The sequence below is a fragment of the Petromyzon marinus genome, chromosome 46 (assembly GCF_048934315.1).
Source record: "Petromyzon marinus isolate PM22_M1 ecotype Great Lakes invasive population chromosome 46, UKy_Petmar_22M1.pri1.0, whole genome shotgun sequence".
Classification (NCBI taxonomy): domain Eukaryota; kingdom Metazoa; phylum Chordata; class Hyperoartia; order Petromyzontiformes; family Petromyzontidae; genus Petromyzon; species Petromyzon marinus.
The window spans coordinates 8629292-8648486 of NC_133712.1; the positions used below are offsets into that span (position 1 = coordinate 8629292).

The 19195-nt window shown below is 47.7% G+C and overlaps 1 protein-coding gene across 1 annotated transcript; it reads left to right on the forward strand.

Moving 5' to 3' along the window:
• The first annotated feature begins 11704 nt into the window (after positions 1-11704).
• LOC116952291 (putative cartilage matrix-associated protein) lies at positions 11705-18922 on the forward strand. Its single transcript, XM_032971502.2, has 5 exons — positions 11705-11829; positions 13919-13972; positions 15447-15554; positions 16810-16908; positions 17449-18922. Exons 1-5 carry the CDS (start codon positions 11712-11714, stop codon positions 17526-17528), a joined length of 459 nt encoding a protein of 152 aa, XP_032827393.2. The 5' UTR covers positions 11705-11711; the 3' UTR covers positions 17529-18922.
• The last annotated feature ends 273 nt before the right edge of the window (positions 18923-19195 follow it).

Sequence of the window (19195 nt, forward strand, 5' to 3'; positions counted from 1 at the left end):
TACACAGCGTACTGTAGTAGTTAGTACCTTGTATCAACTCATTATAACAAGAATAAAGATGTTACACAATATTGTAGTAGTAGTTAGTACCTTGTATCAACTCATTATAACAAGAATATAGATGTTACACAGCGTACTGTAGTCGTAGTTAGTACTTTGTGTCAACTCAATCTCGAGGGGAGAGAGGAAATTGTCGTATAATTAGCACTGTGAAGAGGAAACCTCAAACCACTCTCCATACTATTAACCCTCTTAATACTATTAACCCTCTTAATACTATTAACCCTCTTAATACTATTAACCCTCTTCATACTATTTACACTTAATACACCAACACACGTGTCTCTACTGCCCTCTAGTGTTTGGATTTGCTGTAAAACGATGCCGGTCGAGTCTCGTGCATGGCAATGAATGTGTTCAGGAGCAATGAATGTGTCCAGGAGCAATGAATGTGTCCAGGAGCAATGCATGTGTCCAGGAGCAATGAATGTGTCCAGGAGCAATGAATGTGTCCAGGAGCAATGAATGTGTCCAGGAGCAATGAATGTGTCCAGGAGCAATGCATGTTTCCAGGAGCAATGAATGTGTCCAGGAGCAATTAATGTGTCCAGGAGCAATGAATGTGTCCAGGAGCAATTAATGTGTCCAGGAGCAATGAATGTGTCCAGGAGCAATTAATGTGTCCAGAAGCAATGAATGTGTCCAGGAGCAATGCATGTGTCCAGGAGCAATGAATGTGTCCAGGAGCAATGAATGTGTCCAGGAGCAATGAATGTGTCCAGCAGCAATGAATGTGTCCAGGAGCAATGAATGTGTTCAGGAGCAATGAATGTGTTCAGCAGCAATGAATGTGTCCAGGAGCAATGAATGTGTCCAGGAGCAATGAATGTGTCCAGGAGCAATGAATGTGTCCAGGAGCAATGAATGTGTTCCGGAGCAATGAATGTGTCCAGGAGCAATGCATGTGTCCAGGAGCAATGCATGTGTCCAGGAGCAATGAATGTGTCCAGGAGCAATGCATGTGTCCAGAAGCAATGAATGTGTCCAGGAGCAATGAATGTGTCCAGGAGCAATGAATGTGTCCAGGAGCAATGAATGTGTCTAGGAGCAATGAATGTGTCCAGGAGCAATGAATGTGTCCAGGAGCAATGAATGTGTCTAGGAGCAATGAATGTGTCCAGGAGCAATGAATGTGTCCAGGAGCAATGAATGTGTCCAGGAGCAATGAATGTGTCCAGGAGCAATGAATGTGTCCAGGAGCAATGAATGTGTCCAGGAGCAATGAATGTGTCCAGGAGCAATGCATGTGTCCAGGAGCAATGAATGTGTCCAGGAGCAATGAATGTGTCCAGGAGCAATGAATGTGTCTAGGAGCAATGAATGTGTCCAGGAGCAATGAATGTGTCCAGGAGCAATGAATGTGTCCAGGAGCAATGAATGTGTCCAGGAGCAATGAATGTGTCCAGGAGCAATGCATGTGTCCAGGAGCAATGAATGTGTCCAGGAGGAATTAATGTGTCTAGGAGCAATGAATGGGTCTAGGAGCAATTAATGTGTCCAGGAGCAATGAATGTGTCCAGGAGCAATGAATGTGTCTAGGAGCAATGAATGTGTCCAGGAGCAATGAATGTGTCCAGGAGCAATGCATGTGTCCAGGAGCAATGAATGTGTCCAGGAGCAATGAATGTGTCCAGGAGCAATGAATGTGTCCAGGAGCAATGAATGTGTCCAGGAGCAATGAATGTGTCCAGGAGCAATGAATGTGTCCAGGAGCAATGAATGTGTCCAGGAGCAATGAATGTGTCCAGGAGCAATGAATGTGTCCAGGAGCAATGAATGTGTCCAGGAGCAATGCATGTGTCCAGGAGCAATGAATGTGTCCAGGAGGAATTAATGTGTCTAGGAGCAATGAATGGGTCTAGGAGCAATTAATGTGTCCAGGAGCAATGAATGTGTCCAGGAGCAATGAATGTGTCTAGGAGCAATGAATGTGTCCAGGAGCAATGAATGTGTCCAGGAGCAATGCATGTGTCCAGGAGCAATGAATGTGTCCAGGAGCAATGAATGTGTCCAGGAGCAATGAATGTGTCCAGGAGCAATGAATGTGTCCAGGAGCAATGAATGTGTCCAGGAGCAATGAATGTGTCCAGGAGCAATGAATGTGTCCAGGAGCAATGAATGTGTCCAGGAGCAATGAATGTGTCCAGGAGCAATGAATGTGTCCAGGAGCAATGAATGTGTCCAGGAGCAATGAATGTGTTCAGGAGCAATGAATGTGTCCAGGAGCAATGCATGTGTCCAGGAGCAATGCATGTGTCCAGGAGCAATGAATGTGTCCAGGAGCAATGCATGTGTCCAGAAGCAATGAATGTGTCCAGGAGCAATGAATGTGTCCAGGAGCAATGAATGTGTCAAGGAGCAATGAATGTGTCCAGGAGCAATGAATGTGTCTAGGAGCAATGAATGTGTCCAGGAGCAATGAATGTGTCCAGGAGCAATGGATGTGTCTAGGAGCAATGAATGTGTCCAGGAGCAATGAATGTGTCCAGGAGCAATGAATGTGTCCAGGAGCAATGAATGTGTCCAGGAGCAATGAATGTGTCCAGGAGCAATGAATGTGTCCAGGAGCAATGAATGTGTCCAGGAGCAATGCATGTGTCCAGGAGCAATGAATGTGTCCAGGAGCAATGAATGTGTCCAGGAGCAATGAATGTGTCTAGGAGCAATGAATGTGTCCAGGAGCAATGAATGTGTCCAGGAGCAATGAATGTGTCCAGGAGCAATGAATGCGTCCAGGAGCAATGAATGTGTCCAGGAGCAATGGATGTGTCCAGGAGCAATGAATGTGTCCAGGAGGAATTAATGTGTCTAGGAGCAATGAATGTGTCTAGGAGCAATGAATGTGTCCAGGAGCAATGAATGTGTCCAGGAGCAATGAAGGTGTCTAGGAGCAATGAATGTGTCCAGGAGCAATGAATGTGTCCAGGAGCAATGCATGTGTCCAGGAGCAATGAATGTGTCCAGGAGCAATTAATGTGTCCAGGAGCAATTAATGTGTCCAGGAGCAATGAATGTGTCCAGGAGCAATGAATGTGTCCAGGAGCAATGAATGTGTCCAGGAGCAATGAATGTGTCTAGGAGCAATGAATGTGTCCAGGAGCAATGAATGTGTCCAGGAGCAATGAATGTGTCCAGGAGCAATGAATGTGTCCAGGAGCAATGGATGTGTCTAGGAGCAATGAATGTGTCCAGGAGCAATGAATGTGTCCAGGAGCAATGAATGTGTCCAGGAGCAATGAATGTGTCCAGGAGCAATGAATGTGTCCAGGAGCAATGAATGTGTCCAGGAGCAATGAATGTGTCCAGGAGCAATGCATGTGTCCAGGAGCAATGAATGTGTCCAGGAGCAATGAATGTGTCCAGGAGCAATGAATGTGTCTAGGAGCAATGAATGTGTCCAGGAGCAATGAATGTGTCCAGGAGCAATGAATGTGTCCAGGAGCAATGAATGCGTCCAGGAGCAATGAATGTGTCCAGGAGCAATGGATGTGTCCAGGAGCAATGAATGTGTCCAGGAGGAATTAATGTGTCTAGGAGCAATGAATGTGTCTAGGAGCAATGAATGTGTCCAGGAGCAATGAATGTGTCCAGGAGCAATGAATGTGTCTAGGAGCAATGAATGTGTCCAGGAGCAATGAATGTGTCCAGGAGCAATGCATGTGTCCAGGAGCAATGAATGTGTCCAGGAGCAATTAATGTGTCCAGGAGCAATGAATGTGTCCAGGAGCAATGAATGTGTCCAGGAGCAATGAATGTGTCCAGGAGCAATGAATGTGTCCAGGAGCAATGAATGTGTCTAGGAGCAATGAATGTGTCCAGGAGCAATGAATGTGTCCAGGAGCAATGAATGTGTCCAGGAGCAATGAATGTGTCCAGGAGCAATGAATGTGTCCAGGAGCAATGAATGTGTCCAGGAGCAATGAATGTGTCCAGGAGCAATGAATGTGTCCAGGAGCAATGAATGTGTCCAGGAGCAATGAATGTGTCCAGGAGCAATGAATGTGTCCAGGAGCAATGCATGTGTCCAGGAGCAATGAATGTGTCCAGAAGCAATGAATGTGTCTAGGAGCAATTAATGTGTCCAGGAGCAATGAATGTGTCCAGGAGCAATGAATGTGTCTAGGAGCAATGAATGTGTCCAGGAGCAATGAATGTGTCCAGGAGCAATGAATGTGTCCAGGAGCAATGAATGTGTCCAGGAGCAATGGATGTGTCCAGGAGCAATGAATGTGTCCAGGAGCTGCTTGGCAAGGCGAGGAGGTCTCACCACGAGAGGGGGCTTCGCGAGAGAGTTCGTGCCGTCTTGCTCTTCCCACATTGAAGGAGCGCAGACTGCACGTGGTTAAATATGTAGTCCATAGTTTTGTGTTGAATGGCCACAGCTGCACTGTGGCTTAGGGGCCGCTCATAAATGACGTCACGCACCTAGGGGAGGGAGGGGGGTCAGACATGTGTGACGGGGGGGGGGGGTTTGAGAAATGTGACGTCACATAAAAATGCGCAACTTTGAATATAGACAACACGTTCCACTTAATTAAATAGACTATTTAATAAATGTTTTCTCCTACAACATCAGAGTGCAGCGGTACCTAAAATACGCACTACAATGACAATAGTTTAAAGCATGTGTTATATATATTTGGGGGGGGGGGGGGCAGAGCTTTGTGACGTCATATTTGAGGAGGGGTCTGACTTTTTGTGACGCCGTGTGACGAGGGGGGGCGGGTAAAAAAATCGTCCAAAATCGCGTGACGTCATCTATGGACGGACCCTTATGTCTTCAATGTACGTACGTGTCTATGCATCTTTAAGGGTCTATGGGTTTACTAATTTTTGTGTTGAATGGCCACAGTCGCACTGTGCTTTGTGTCTTCGATTATCCATGCACAAAGGAGATGTGAGTGAGCATCGTCCTGTCGATGTTCCTGATGTGGTTGATGGTAAGGGGCTCATAAAGCGCACATTCAAGTAGCCAATGTCGGAGCCAGGATTTTCAGGTAGTGGGGGGCAACTCCTCCAGCAATGAAAAATGATAGAGGAGTTGTTAGTAAGTGAGGACTTGTCCCTTGCTGTTTATTCGACGCGTGTGCGGCGATGGCGCAAGCCATCGATCGAGGTGTCGAATTGGAACCGCGTTGTGTGATCGGCACCGCGCTCACTGAGAGTGTCGATGCCTTCAGGGAAGTCGTGGACTGTATACACAACTGCGCACAATTCTGTGAGTCACTTATAACTGCTTTGCCGTTACTTATTGCCAATTATGGACTCTGACTATTGTCCTATCATCTCACAGAGTCCTTGGCACGTAATAATAGGCAATGGGGCATTTGGTGAAAAAAAAAACTTCTTTAGGAATATGATCAAGCAAATATGTATGTCAGTGCCATGTGAGTGGACGTCAGTCAGCCCACGTGGCAACAGAGCCACGTGACAGCCTCAATGCAGGATCCTCGTGAAAATGTGTTTGTGAGCTTCAGCTATGCTTTGCTTGGTTAAAAAAGCGGCATTATTGGCATGAATAGACGTTTTGGCTCTGAGCTTTGGCTTCCTTCCACAGGTAAATTCGCACAAAAACGTAAGACATTGGCCAAACATACCGGTCTGGTTAAGCAATCATCATCGTTAAAACTATGTACTGTGCACGTAGTCAAATATTTGCAAAGCTGGAAACTATTAAGCAAATTATGGCAGAATTGTTTCCAATATATTTTCACCGTACTTTCCAGTTCGAAGCTCTATTTTTTTCAGATTTATCGTCTCGATCATAAACATACAATGGTAATAATTTATAGCTATCCGTCAGCCCACTGTTGGATGAAGGTCTCCCCACACATTATCAGCCATGGAGGTTGTTTGACCATACTTCACCACGCTGGTCAAGTGTGGGTTGGTGAAGTGGGAGGGGTGGCCGAGGAGCGGTTCAGACATCATCAGCCACTAATGTTCACCACGGTCGAGAGTCGAACTCAGGGCGCCGGGTTCACACCCGAAGTGGCCTAATCACTGTGCCACTGAAACCCCTGCCATCAACACTTACATCCTCCAAATTAATTTAAAACCTTTATTGGATTGGGTTTCTACCCACCTGAACTGCAAAGTCACTCATCGATAATGTCTTCACGTCGACTCAATGTGTGTATGTTGAACTTCTTTCACGCCGTACGTAGCGAACCGTGCCAATCGTAGGTGCGGTCAAAATTCATGGCCCTGTGAACACTGTGGTCAGTACGAGGTGGTGACGAGGGCGCACAGGACCAGTTCATACATCATTCGCCACTGATGCCAGCGGTGGTTGGGAATCAAAATCGGGTGTGCGCTAACCACTGCACCACCACTCACACACAATTGTTTTAACACAGTAAAGTATTTTAGATTGTTGTTGGAGCAGATATACGTTGGCTTGGGCAGGACAGACAAGGTCGTTGGAAGGGGCATCTGTGAAAAAGAGCTTCATAGCTCATCGGATTTCTCCAGGATAAATACAGACTCTGATTCTGAAAGATTCTGAGGGATGGGGATGATGGCCACTGTTCAAGACGAGCGTCGGAGTGGCAGCCAAAGGAGAAATCGCACCAACGGCACGTCCGCCGTGGAGATGGATCAATGAAATCAGCTTGGTGCCAGATGTATTGCTACATCACAGGAACATGAGGGGTGGTGACAGGTTGTGGAGGCTGTCATCTAGCAGTGGAGTGATCATGACGGATCACGGTGATGATTTCAGCAGCTTCGTTCTAGGAATGTTGAGCATTAAAGCAGCTGTTCACTTGGAAAGACACTGGAATATAATATAATAGGAATACGTACATACGGTACTGGACAGCAACGATACGTGCGATTTGACTGGCAAGAATATCATTTATTCATATTTTCACGGAAAAATATGTGTATCACAAAATATCACTGCCGATCTAGCAAAGCTTTATCAAGTTGGAGACTTTTTTTTTTCCCGGCAGGTCCTGCTTAAGAATCGTTTACAAAATAGAGGGTGGCCAAAAAAAACAGGACACAGGGATATTTCATTTATTTAAAAAGTATTTTATGAACAAAACGATATCAGATACACAGCACAGAGAATATGAAAGGGAGTTGACACCAGTACGGATTACAGTGCAATGGAAATCTGTCTTAACCCGCATGTGTTTCAATAATCTCTACCACCCCCTGTGTCTTGTTCCTAAGCTGTGGTACCCCTGTAGGGAAAACAGAAAAAAGGAAGGGGGGAGCGAGGGAGTGCCTAAATGCCCCGATGAATGATCTTCAGAATCAATGCCCACTGCAGGAGATCTAGCGAAGGGGTTCTACCTACGTGACTTTACCGAAAGAACCAAAGAGTATGTAGTAGCATGGTGAGGCATTGTGTATATTCCCATTCATCTTTACCTGTAGTAGCGGACATGTGTCAACAGGGGGTGGTAGACTGGCTAGGTAGGATGAGCCGGGCCGTTGGGCCACGAGGGTCCCCAGACCCCAAGAGGGGGGGGGGCTGGGGGATATTCCAGGGCCCCCTAGAGAGTTCCAGAAGGGAGGCGTGGCTAGGGGCGGAGAGACCCTGGAACGGGGATAAAAGCCGGACCCCTGAACGGGTCGGGCAGTCCTCGTCCACCTGAAGAAATGAAGACCTGAAGAGCTACCCTGAAGATCTGAAGACCTGAACAGCTACCCTGAAGACCTGAACAGCTACCCTGAAGACCTGAAGAGCTACCCTGAAGATCTGCAGACCTGAAGAGCTACCCTGAAGACCTGAAGAGCTACCCTGAAGACCTGAAGACCTGAACAGCTACCCTGAAGACCTGAAGAGCTACCCTGAAGACCTGAAGACCTGAAGAGCTACCCTGAAGACCTGCAGACCTGAAGAGCTACCCTGAAGACGTGAAGAGCTACCCTGAAGACCTGAAGACCTGAACAGCTACCCTGAAGACCTGAAGAGCTACCCTGAAGACCTGAAGAGCTACCCTGAAGACCTGAAAACCTGAAGAGCTACCCTGAAGACCTGAAGACCTGAAGAGCTACCCTGAAGACCTGAAGACCTGAACAGCTACCCTGAAGACCTCAAGCGAAGAGCCCAGTGGGCAGAACCCGGACGCCTGGCTAGGGTCGGGTTCAGATATAACCAGTGTAGGGTTATCGCTATAAGCAGAGCGAGGGCACGTTAGTCCGGAGAGGGGCTACCTCAGGATATTGGGTGTGAGGGGCCGTTACCCCTCCGTGTTATGTTCCCTGGTTTATAATAAACGTGTTGCCTCTAGCGAACCGTCTGCCTCGTCTTGGGCCCACTACACAAGTATTGGCCCATTCCTGCAGCGTTGGGGGAGCGTGGCTATCATGGTGCGTTTTGGCATAACATTGAAAATTGGAATGTATTTGCCTCTCTGGAAAGGCCTTGAGGTTTCAACCCCATATTTAATTTATTTTAACAAATGGGCTAATTGACATTTAGTGACATGAATTCATGCATGCATTCTCTTTTACATTTTTATTTAGGACCTTTTCTAAGATTACGAAGTGTAATCTCTGAACGTTCACAAATTATGTTTGGTCTCAACTGATTCAGGGTTCTTGGTCGAGTTTTGTAAACGACACATATCACGTGACTCCACAGGAAGAAGAAAGAAAAATAAATATTTAGAATGATAGATAAAATATTAACTTAGAGAATAATATACAATGAACATGTTTTAATGACGGCGTTAATATAAATTAATAGCCCCGTTATCTTGACTTGTGGGCCACCCTGTTTCACAGACACTGACATGTTCGAAAGTGACAGCTGCACCACATTTCTATTTAATTTGCAGTTCATCCGAGGTGTGAAGTACAGCCACGTGGGATCGTGCAATCCATCAGAGGGTATGGGTGAGGACCATCGACTGAAGTGTCATCCTTTGTCAATTTCCCCCCTCTCATCATTGGCCGTGATCAATCCACTGCTGAATGAAAGCCTCCCAAAGCCATCACCATTTCTTAGGGTCTTCCAATGCAACAATCCATCCAGCACCTGCGCACGAGCTGATTTGATTGCTCCATCTCCGCGTTGGACGTCAACTTGGGCTGCCACTCCGTCATTTATCTCGACTACCGGTCATCGTCCTATTCTAGCGACGCGTTCTACCCAAGACCCACTTACATTTTTTAAACGTCAATTGGCAACGCGCACATCCTTTGCACGTGACTGTTTGTCCGTCCATCCCTCCGGACGTGAAAGCCAGCCAGCAAAACTTTTTTTCAAATAAGTATGACATGGTGTCTCTACTTTACGTATGTCCTCGAACCCGTGTGTTCCTCCTTATTTACATATCTGAGTGTAATTTCAACCATGGCCTCTCCACGCTTTGTTGCACACTTTCTTGTTCCCACCCCCCCCCCCCCCCCCCCCATTGTTAATGTCCATATTTCTGATCCTCACGAATTGAAACGTTTGTCTTTAGTAATTTAAGAAAATAGTAATTTATTGTTCAAGTATGCATTGAGGCAGTGCTCATTTCCTGTTTACAACCCTGAGCAGGTAGTGAACTTTCAATACGCCTATGGTAGGGGTGAGTCTATACATATGAAGACTGTTGACTTCCCCACAAAGTGGTACCTATTTTACAAACCCTCGGCGGATGATAGGCTGAGTCAATTCCCAAGCAGGATTTGAACCCGCAACCTTCCGAGCGCGAACCACTCGCCCCACGGCTGACCCACTTGGCTAGTTAGACACACTGTTGCCTTTTCACATCGTTCAGTTTTTATTTTTTAAATGCACTCCAAGCCTACCGTTATCTGCCTCTCATTAAAATGTGATCCTCGTCCAGTTGAAAAATACGTCTGCAAAACGTATGGCATCTCTTTGCACCGAATAAACACTCACAAGGGTGATACGAGAAATGTTTGTGTGTGTGTGTACGCTGAACTTCATCCGCACTCTACGTAGGCAACCGTGCCAAGACATTAGACCAAACGGGAAAATCTTGACCAGTGGGAAAGGAGCCTTTGGTGCAAAAGATACAGGGACGCAGACGTCTTCCGTTCGGGCGCCTAAAGAGCACGAAAGGCCTTGGGCACCGCCATGTGGAAGAGGAACAAGAAGCGAGCCGTGGGTTGACGGCGTCGCGAAGGGACGGCGGCGGAGCTACATTGCCGAGATGCATCACGGTACGACGTCGACACGACGTCTTCGCACGACGCGAGACGTCACAAGGGGTCACGTGGCGCGTCATCACGTCAGGCGGCGTGCCGGATTGGCGCGTGGCTGTCTTCGCCTTGGCCGGAAGGGGCTCGATCCATTTACTGCTGGGTGTTTTTTCTGTCGCCACGTTTTGGGCGAAAGCTGTTTTTTTTCTTCTCTTTTGACCCAATTTTTTTACTGCCTTTCTTAAAAGAATATTCATCGGTAGTGGAGTCACGATAGCGAGAGTTTTCGCGGAGTCACGAGAGTTATCGTGACTCCACTGCAGACAGATGGACAGATGGCCAGAGCTAAATAATGCATGGACGCTTTCGACCTCAATTGAACGCCCTGCAGAGAAAGCTATTGCCATGACCAGAAGAAAGGAAGGAGCGGAAAGCGACAGCCCGGTCCGATCGTCTGCCGCAAAGCGACGACCGACGGAAGAGAGAACAGCGAGAAGGGCTGGGTGCAGATGCAGCACTTGTCGTAGTGATTTTTTTTAAAAACAAATATTACATACAAAACAGGGGGAACATAGACATAGAGTAGGGAGAGAGGGGGTAGAGAGAGGGGGGGTGGGGGGTGGAGAGAGGGGGTAGAGAGAGAGAGGGGGGTAGAGAGAGGGGGTAGAGAGAGAGAGAGAGGGGGGTAGAGAGAGGGGGTAGAGAGAAGGGGGGTAGAGAGAGGGGGTAAAGAGAGAGGGGGGGGGTAGAGAGAGAGGGGAGTAGAGAGAGAGGGGGTAGAGATAGAGGGGGGTAGAGAGAGGGGGTAGAGAGAGAGGGGGGTAGAGAGAGGGGGTAGAGAGAGAGAGAGGGGGGGGTAGAAAGAGAGGGGTAGAGAGGGGGTAGAGAGAGAGGGGGGTAAAGAGAGGGGGTAGAGAGAGAGAGGGGGGTAGAAAGAGGGGGTAGAGAGGGGGTAGAGAGAGAGGGGGGTAGAGAGAGGGGGTAAAGATGAGAGGGGGGTAGAGAGAGAGGGGGGTAGAGAGAGAGGGGAGTAGAGAGAGGGGGTAGAGAGAGAGGGGGTAGAGAGAGAGGGGGGTAGAGAGAGGGGGTAGAGAGAGAGGGGGGTAGAGAAAGGGGGTAGAGAGAGAGAGGGGGGTAGAAATAGGGGGTAGAGAGGGGGTAGAGAGAGAGGGGGGTAGAGAGAGGGGGTAGAGAGAGAGAGGGGGGGTAGAGAGAGGGGGTAGAGAGAGAGGGAAGGGGTAAGAAGGAGAAGAGCAGAGCGTGAAATGTTTTGTGAAATCTTTCCTTTTAAAAAGGGGGGGGGGCACATAAAGCAAATCATTGAAAAAAACCCCGAAATGATGAACGAAGCAAAGTGCCGACTACACCGAGCATCTTCTTGTTTCCTCTGATCGTAAAAAAAAAGAGAGAACAGAGGCTGTGAAGAACGCCGCCTCCGTCTGCAACGCCACAACTCCTGTGACGCACTCACAACCCTCCCCTTGCCCGTGCCCTGGCCCCCTGTGGCCACCCCCAGTCCTGCCCCTCGCTATGGAATGGGGGGGGGGCACCCAGGGAGCCCCCGCTCAGCACTCGAGAACAGCAGCAGCATGGATCGCATGGCGTGGCTTTGTGCTGTCCTCACTGCGGCTGGCCTGGTGATCCTCGGCACAGGTAAAGAGGGGAAACACACAACACCGCGCACGCGTCATTGGAGATCATGTAGAAACAGGTTGACGTTTCGGGCAATGGTCCTTATTCAGAGCAGAGAGAGGCAGCAGAGAGATTGACGGACTCGTAGTTGATAGCCAATGACCGTGAATAGAGAAACTGCCCAATTGTCAATTCAAAGTATCTTGCCGACTTTCTTAAAGTCCCACCGTTTTATCAGCGCCCCCCCCCCCCTCTGGTATAAAACTGTGATCTCCAACTATAAGTCAGTCTTGAAGGGTCATTGCCTGAAACGTCTGGCTCCTCCGTATTTTTGTTATAGCGAAGTGGCATCATTGGTGCACGTTTGTGAGCGGTTTTATTTTCGCTGTGCCTTCATAACCCTGCCAGCACGATCCTTACATTTGTTATTTCATTACTAGCAAGCGGAGAAATATCTACGACTGTTACGATCCACGTCGACCAGTGGTTCTTAACCTTTACTGGAAGCTTCCACCCCTTTGGTTCTCAATCGTAAAAAAAAAAATGTCAATAAATACATAGGGTTTGCTGAAACAAAGTAGTTGTACTCACGTGCCCGTCCTAAATATTCTTGGTTCTTTCGGTAAAGTCACGTAGATAGAAAGTAAAAAAATAATACAATTTAAATTTAAAATAATAATAATAAATTGAAAATAATAAAAGCAAAGAACCCACGACGTTTCGATCGCAACACAAGCGGTCTTCTTGTGTTGCCATCGAAACGTCGTGGGTTTTTTGCTTTAATTATTTTCAATTGATTTTATTTTGTATTTTTATTTTTTTATTTTCTATCTACGTCACTTTACCGAAAGAACCAAGAATATGAATTCCTGCAGTCACGCAAGTTTTAAGTCCAAATTTGCCCGCCCTAAATTTGCCTTTTCGATTATTTACCTTCGAAAAAAAAATCTGGCCACGTCTCGCATCCCCAGAAAGGGCATCACGCAGCCACGAGGGGATGAGCGCATCCCAGGTTAAAAACCGCTGACGTATACCATCTTCGCTTCAGACCGGGTATATGTACACGTACCAATTTGATTTTGTATTTTCGTTTGCCTTGACGTTGTATTGTTCCCGTCTACACTGGGACTGGTGTTTTTGGTATCTATTTACGTTTTTATTTGCTTCATCTCCGCATCGTTTAAGTTCTGCACTCTGAATCGGTTTTGTGGTTACGACGTCTTTCGGTTAAGCCAGTTTTCTCCGTCACTCCCAAACGCCTCTCACGAGGTGAATTGATGTCGTTTAACACGTAGGCTTTCGCGACCAATATCATCCACGACGTTTTGCCAGTAATTACAACCTGCTTCATGATGAAGATTGTAAATGTTGTGGCTTGGCTCACCAACACACCGGTGTGCTGTACTGGTGACGAATTGGCCACGTTCTGTTTACGTGACAACCCTTACTAGTTGGCGGGTGGTGGTGAGTCTCACGCCACATTTTTATATTTACGCGATCTAACCGCAAAAAATCCTCTATTATTAATTTATACATATTGTACAATCAATATATATATTTTTAAATCCACTACTGGCTACTTGTACATTTAACAACACGCACAGCGGTATTACTCCAAATGTACATTGCTATAGCTTGTGAGCAGCAGCCCTTTGTGTGTTGTTAAATAATCTATAGCTGCTGATGGTGACGATAATTTGTTGCTGCTGATAAAGATGCCGATGATGGCAGTCGTGATGATATCAACGTAACTGATGACGACGGCGATCATGATATTGCGTATTCCTCTGGTGATGACGACAATGTCCCTGCTGCTGCTGCTGATCATGATAACAAATTCGAATTTTGCAGTCGACATAGACAGAAAATGTGAAAACACACCTCAGCATGACATCATCCACATACCGCGCATCAAGTTCCACAACCCCTGTCGCGAATCCGCGATGAGGACATGCAACTGTTTCACAGCCACGCCATAATCTCTCCCCATCCCCCCCTTCATTGAAGCCTGTTATGTCAACATACCAGCAATATTTTCTTCCCCGCTAACCAGCAACGGTCTCAATGCTCCGTTTTGTCCGCCCTACGCCACCCGCAACGCACACTCCAGGTCCCTGCGAGGTGAAGAGCGCTTCTGTGTCGCCCGGGCGTCAAGCCGACGCCGGTAGGAGACGCGCGCGGCGATAAACACACGGGGAGGCAACGGCGTTAACCGTCGAGGACGCCGGTGTGCTAATGCGCCGGAGCCCCACGGGGCCACGGAAGGGGCCCCAGGCGCCGGGCTGCCGGCGTTGTGGAGGAGGCGGTGGCGGGGGGGGAGAGTTGGACAGAGGGTCGGCCCCAATTTCATTCCTTGCAACAGCAGGCGGCCCCGATGCCAACCACGCTGACGCCAATAAAGGTGGTGGGAATGAACCAAAATCAATTTCGGAGCCTAAAACAACAAATCTCAGCGCTCGCCGATTGCGGTGGGAATTTGTGCATGGCTGTACTACATAGAGTCATGGAGGTGACACGGGAAAGGGAAGTGGTAGGTGGTAACATTTGAAATAAACAAAACTATTGTCCAAGCCACTGTGGCCTGAACACGTGACCTCATTGGCCAAGAGCGTTTTTTGCTTCTTACAGAGGTTTCGCGGTTCGAGACACACGGCTGCCCTGGTTAATGTTGCGCGCGTATTAACACTGCGCGTGTATTAACCGAGACGAATACGCTCCGTGCACATCGCAGTGGACGTCAAAGATCCCGCGACGTTTTTTGAAAGAGCAGATCATGTGTGCCGGCGTCACAGTCAACGTTTGCCAAATTACAGTACTCAATTGGAAGGCCACACAGCAATTATCCCCCCCCCCCCACTGCAAAGCTACGGCATAAAACGTCTGTGAAACAAAGCGCATTCATGATAGCCTCACACACATAAGCATGACACGAACACCAAATGCAATTTTTTTTTAATTTAAGGATGCAATTTGATGGTCAAACCTTAAACACAGCGTTACTGAACCATTTTTGTTTAAATATCCATTTTAAAGATGATTCGACCGTACACATTATGTGTGTAACGCTGCATTGATTCTTCGTATCATCGTGCTTAAAAAAGCCCAGTCGGGCATTTTTAGTCGGTGTAACATTGTGCGTAATTGTTTCACGTGAAGTCTGCAGAGAGCAGATATTCGACGGGTCCCAGCGATTGCCAGGGATTTGGATTTTAGCGAACCGTTTTTGGGCAGAAACCTCGGTCAGAACAGGAGGGCCTCACTCAGGGCAAGGGGTCGCATTCCAGGGCGCAGCGGCAGATGCGGAAGGGTGGAGACATTCCACGGCGTGGGCTTCAACGGCATGCACACTGCAAGATAGGGCCACATGCCAAGGGCGCTACGGCACCGTTCGCTCGCATTTTTAACACACGTCCGACACAAGACTGCATCGCTTCCTCCAAACTAGAATTCAGACTTCCCCGCCGGTGTCGCTACTTCAATATTTGTCCGAAGCATTCATTACAGAGATCGGTGAAAGCCAACGCCAACACCCCCCCCCCCTCGCTGCCTTGCTCTCCCCCCCTCGCAAACTCCCCCCCCCACCCTCTCCTGCGGGGACCCCCACCCCAAACATCTCCGCCCCAATAACCTGACCTCAGCCGCCCCGGCTGCACGCGGAGTGTTCGTGCGAGGGGACCAGGCCGCGGGGTTCCTGCACAAGGCCGGCAGGGCCAGACGCTCACCAAAGTCACGTGCCGAGCAACTCAGTGAGTCCGTGACGCCCTCTCCCCTCGCCTCGCACGACCCAAGCCCCTGCCCAGGGTCCCCGGCTGCCCTGGTCTTCCCCCCCCCCCGCCCCCCTCCAGGATCGTCGGTCTCTTTTTGAGGCTTGATGTCCTCGGAAATCTGTAAGTCTTCCCGGGACAATTAAACGTCCTGGTTTGTGTCGGTTGCGGAATAATAATGAGAACACATCGCTCGATACGATGCGTTTTTACACGTAGCTCTCTGCTCGCCCAGTGTTGTGAGATACTCTTCTTTCTTTGATATGCTCCTTTTATTGTACCTCAGAGGTGGCAACCCTAGCCCCCACCCTTGGCTCCCTGACAAGCAAAGACAGCCCAAATATTAACCCACTGCTGCATTAGGGCCTCCCCACTCCGTGTAGGGGGGTCATGGGGAATATTTGACCATAGAGTTCTTTACCACGATGGTAATGGCAGGGGGCACAGGCGTGGCACATAGAAGTCGAGTACAACAATGGATTTTGCCTCGCTACCCACCTCATACCAGTTCAGCAGGCTCTGTTAGGACCTATTTTATACATGGTTGTTACCCATCTGAACTCATATCTCATTAGCTTCGGAAATCTGATGTGATTCGGTAGATTTTGGATGATTTGGTAATTGGCAAAGTATTGGTAACTGTTATAAAAGTCATCTTTCTACCACTAATTATAATGATTTATTCCTCGATCTGTATGTCTCTATATTTCTACCAGTTATCTATCAATTATCGATATCTAAATATAATTTATTTATCACTCGATAAATTATCTCTCAATCAATTTTCTAAGTATCTACGAAGGATGTGTTCCCAATTTCCGGATCAATCCGAAAAATCCTCAAATCTAGGCCCTAGATACACAATTTCAGATAATCCGAAAATGTGATATCAGTTCCGTGCCTTTACTGCCAAAAATGCCGGCTTTGCTTAAATGAAAAAAAAAGTCTTTGTAAAAATTATTGTTTTACTGATGGAACTTTTTGTAAGAATAACAAAAATGCAATGGAATACTAATTAAATGTATTAGAATGATTAAATTTCATCACCTCAGCAATGAAAATTATCAAAATTCAATCCGGTACATTTAATGTTGAACGGACAAAAAAATGACGAAATAAACACCGAAATGGGGCCAAAAAAAATCTAATACAGGGAATTAAAAATGCCCCTTGTTGTACCGTACTGCTATGTCGTCACTGCTCCCCGCCCTCGCCGCCGCCGCACCGACCACCACAGTGGAGGCGCGCGTGACGCTCACCGCGGACCGCAGGCGCAGCGAGCACCGCGAGGAGCAGCTCGCTCGCTGGGAGAACTGGGTCGAGGAGGAGAAGACAGGTACAAGCCACACGACACTCTGGCAATCCACTGCTGGATGAGGTGCCTCCACCCACGCCCTTGGCGGGTGACCCGAGCGGGTCGGTGAGGCTTTGGTGAAGGGCGGGGAGCACAGCATGTGGGGGGGGGGGGGGGCATAGCGGTACGGTACAATAATGGATTTTGCTGCCCACTGCGTAGCCCCGCGAGGCCTATGACAGCTGTGCTGGTACGCGAAGGCCGCCCACAGCGAGCGCTCTCCGGGCTCAAAGAGTACAGAACACTTCAGATGACAAAGCTGAGTTTGATTCGTGTGTCATGGCCAACAACAGACAGCGATGATTATCTGAATTGGTCCTGGGCCTTCCCGAGGTCGACTCTGGCTTCAAAGTGTACCTACCTGGTGCTGCGTGTAAACATCAGCACTGGGGAGACAAAGGCGGCCAGCTGAGGTGCTGGCTGAAAATCGCAGCCACGTGTGCCGTATGCTTGCTAAAAGCCCCTGCACCAACCGCCTTGCACGGCTATGTGGCTGATCTTTGTCTTCGTGTTCCCTGGCAGAGTCCTACGAACGCCACCGTGAGTCGAGCGAGCAGTGGCGCGAGTGGCACTTCGACGGGGTCTACCCGCCCTACCAGTAAACACCAAAGGCGTCGCCCTACTCAGAGGCAACGAAGACGGGTAGTGGTGGCCAGGAGAGATGTGGCATGTTAGAATATCAAGCCCATCGTCATCATCATCATTAACTCTTGCTGCCGTGTCTGTCTGCTGGCCGAGTCACAGTTAAAAAAAAGCTGTGTAGCTCAAAGGGCAATTTACGCAGACAATAAACTTCTGATTATGATTCTGATCATCAGCCATGGTCTAGCCACTCCCGGATGAAAGCTTGCCCAAGCTGTTGCCATTTTTTGATCAGCGCTGCGATGCGGCAATCCGTTTAGCATTCGAACACAAGCCAGGATGACAACATTCGATCACAAGCCAGGATGACAACATTCGATCACAAGCCAGGATGACAACATTCGATCACAAGCCAACTCCATTGCTCCACCTCGGTGGTGGAAGTCCTCTCGGACGCGTTCACCCGTCTGGCTGCCACTCCATCGTTGGTCTTGACCATCATTATCTACCTTTGTTGCGACTTGCCCTCTCCAAGACCACTTACAATTCTTACAGTCAATAAGTAGTTAGCCCACATGTGCTCCGTATCCTGTGTCAACAATGGAACCGGCGATCATGAAGGTCGTAGAGAGGCCTTAGAGGACATGCGTAGAAAGGTTATTTTGGCTAACTATAGGTTCACCAGGAACCCAGCTGGCATTAAGACGTTACACTTGCTCAAAGGAGGATGATGTTACTATTCACCTGTTATGCTTGCTTACCCAGGAAAGCCACACCGAAGTCTCACGACTCTTGTTTTCAGGAGGGCCCTGCCAGGTTTTGGCAGTAGGAAGGGAGGGTGATTGCTGCTGCCACTCGTAATCCCAATTGACTACTGCAATTTGCGGGTAATTTTTTGAATTTGAACCGTGACACCGGCACGCAACGGCCAACTCTTTCGAATGACGTCAAGGGATCTTTAACATCCACTGTCAGGCACACGCAGCGCGGTACTTTAAAGAGATAAGACACCCGCAGTATTACTCAGCGTGACCGCTGGATTCACTTTTCTCAAATAATTCCCCCAGTGGGTAATCAAACAAAACAGATTGCATGTATAGAGTATATTCATCATATTTGTGGAGAACTATATGTAATATAGAGCCAGCATTGGCACGATCAAGTCGTTGCAGGGCTGCACTTTTATATATAGAATATAGAAGTTATGGGCACATTGAATTCATGACTGCATGGAGCATCGCGTCATGGTTTAAAACACATTTGAAATTTGTATGCATTTAATATATTACATTAAGTAAACAGCTTTTGTGTACGTTGTACTATCATATGCAATACGATATATACGCAACTTGCTCATGTATGCATTGTTATAAACTCATATGCAATAAAATTATAGTTGTTTTGACTCTTTAAACTCATTGATTTGGTGAATAGTGTTTTGTCAGATAAGAGTGCAAACTCGAGGGATGCCATTTTGCATTTAAAATGTTCATATTTTTGGATTTTTAAGGACAAATTCGTTCAGATTATTATGGATTTATAGACGATTTATATATCGTGTAATGCTTTGGCGTGTTTTAGTGTCACGTCGCACCACTTTTGGTGTCATCATACTTTCAGATCGAAACAAAAAATAAGACCCAAACTTTGTACCTTGACATGACCTTAGGATTATTTGAATGATTTT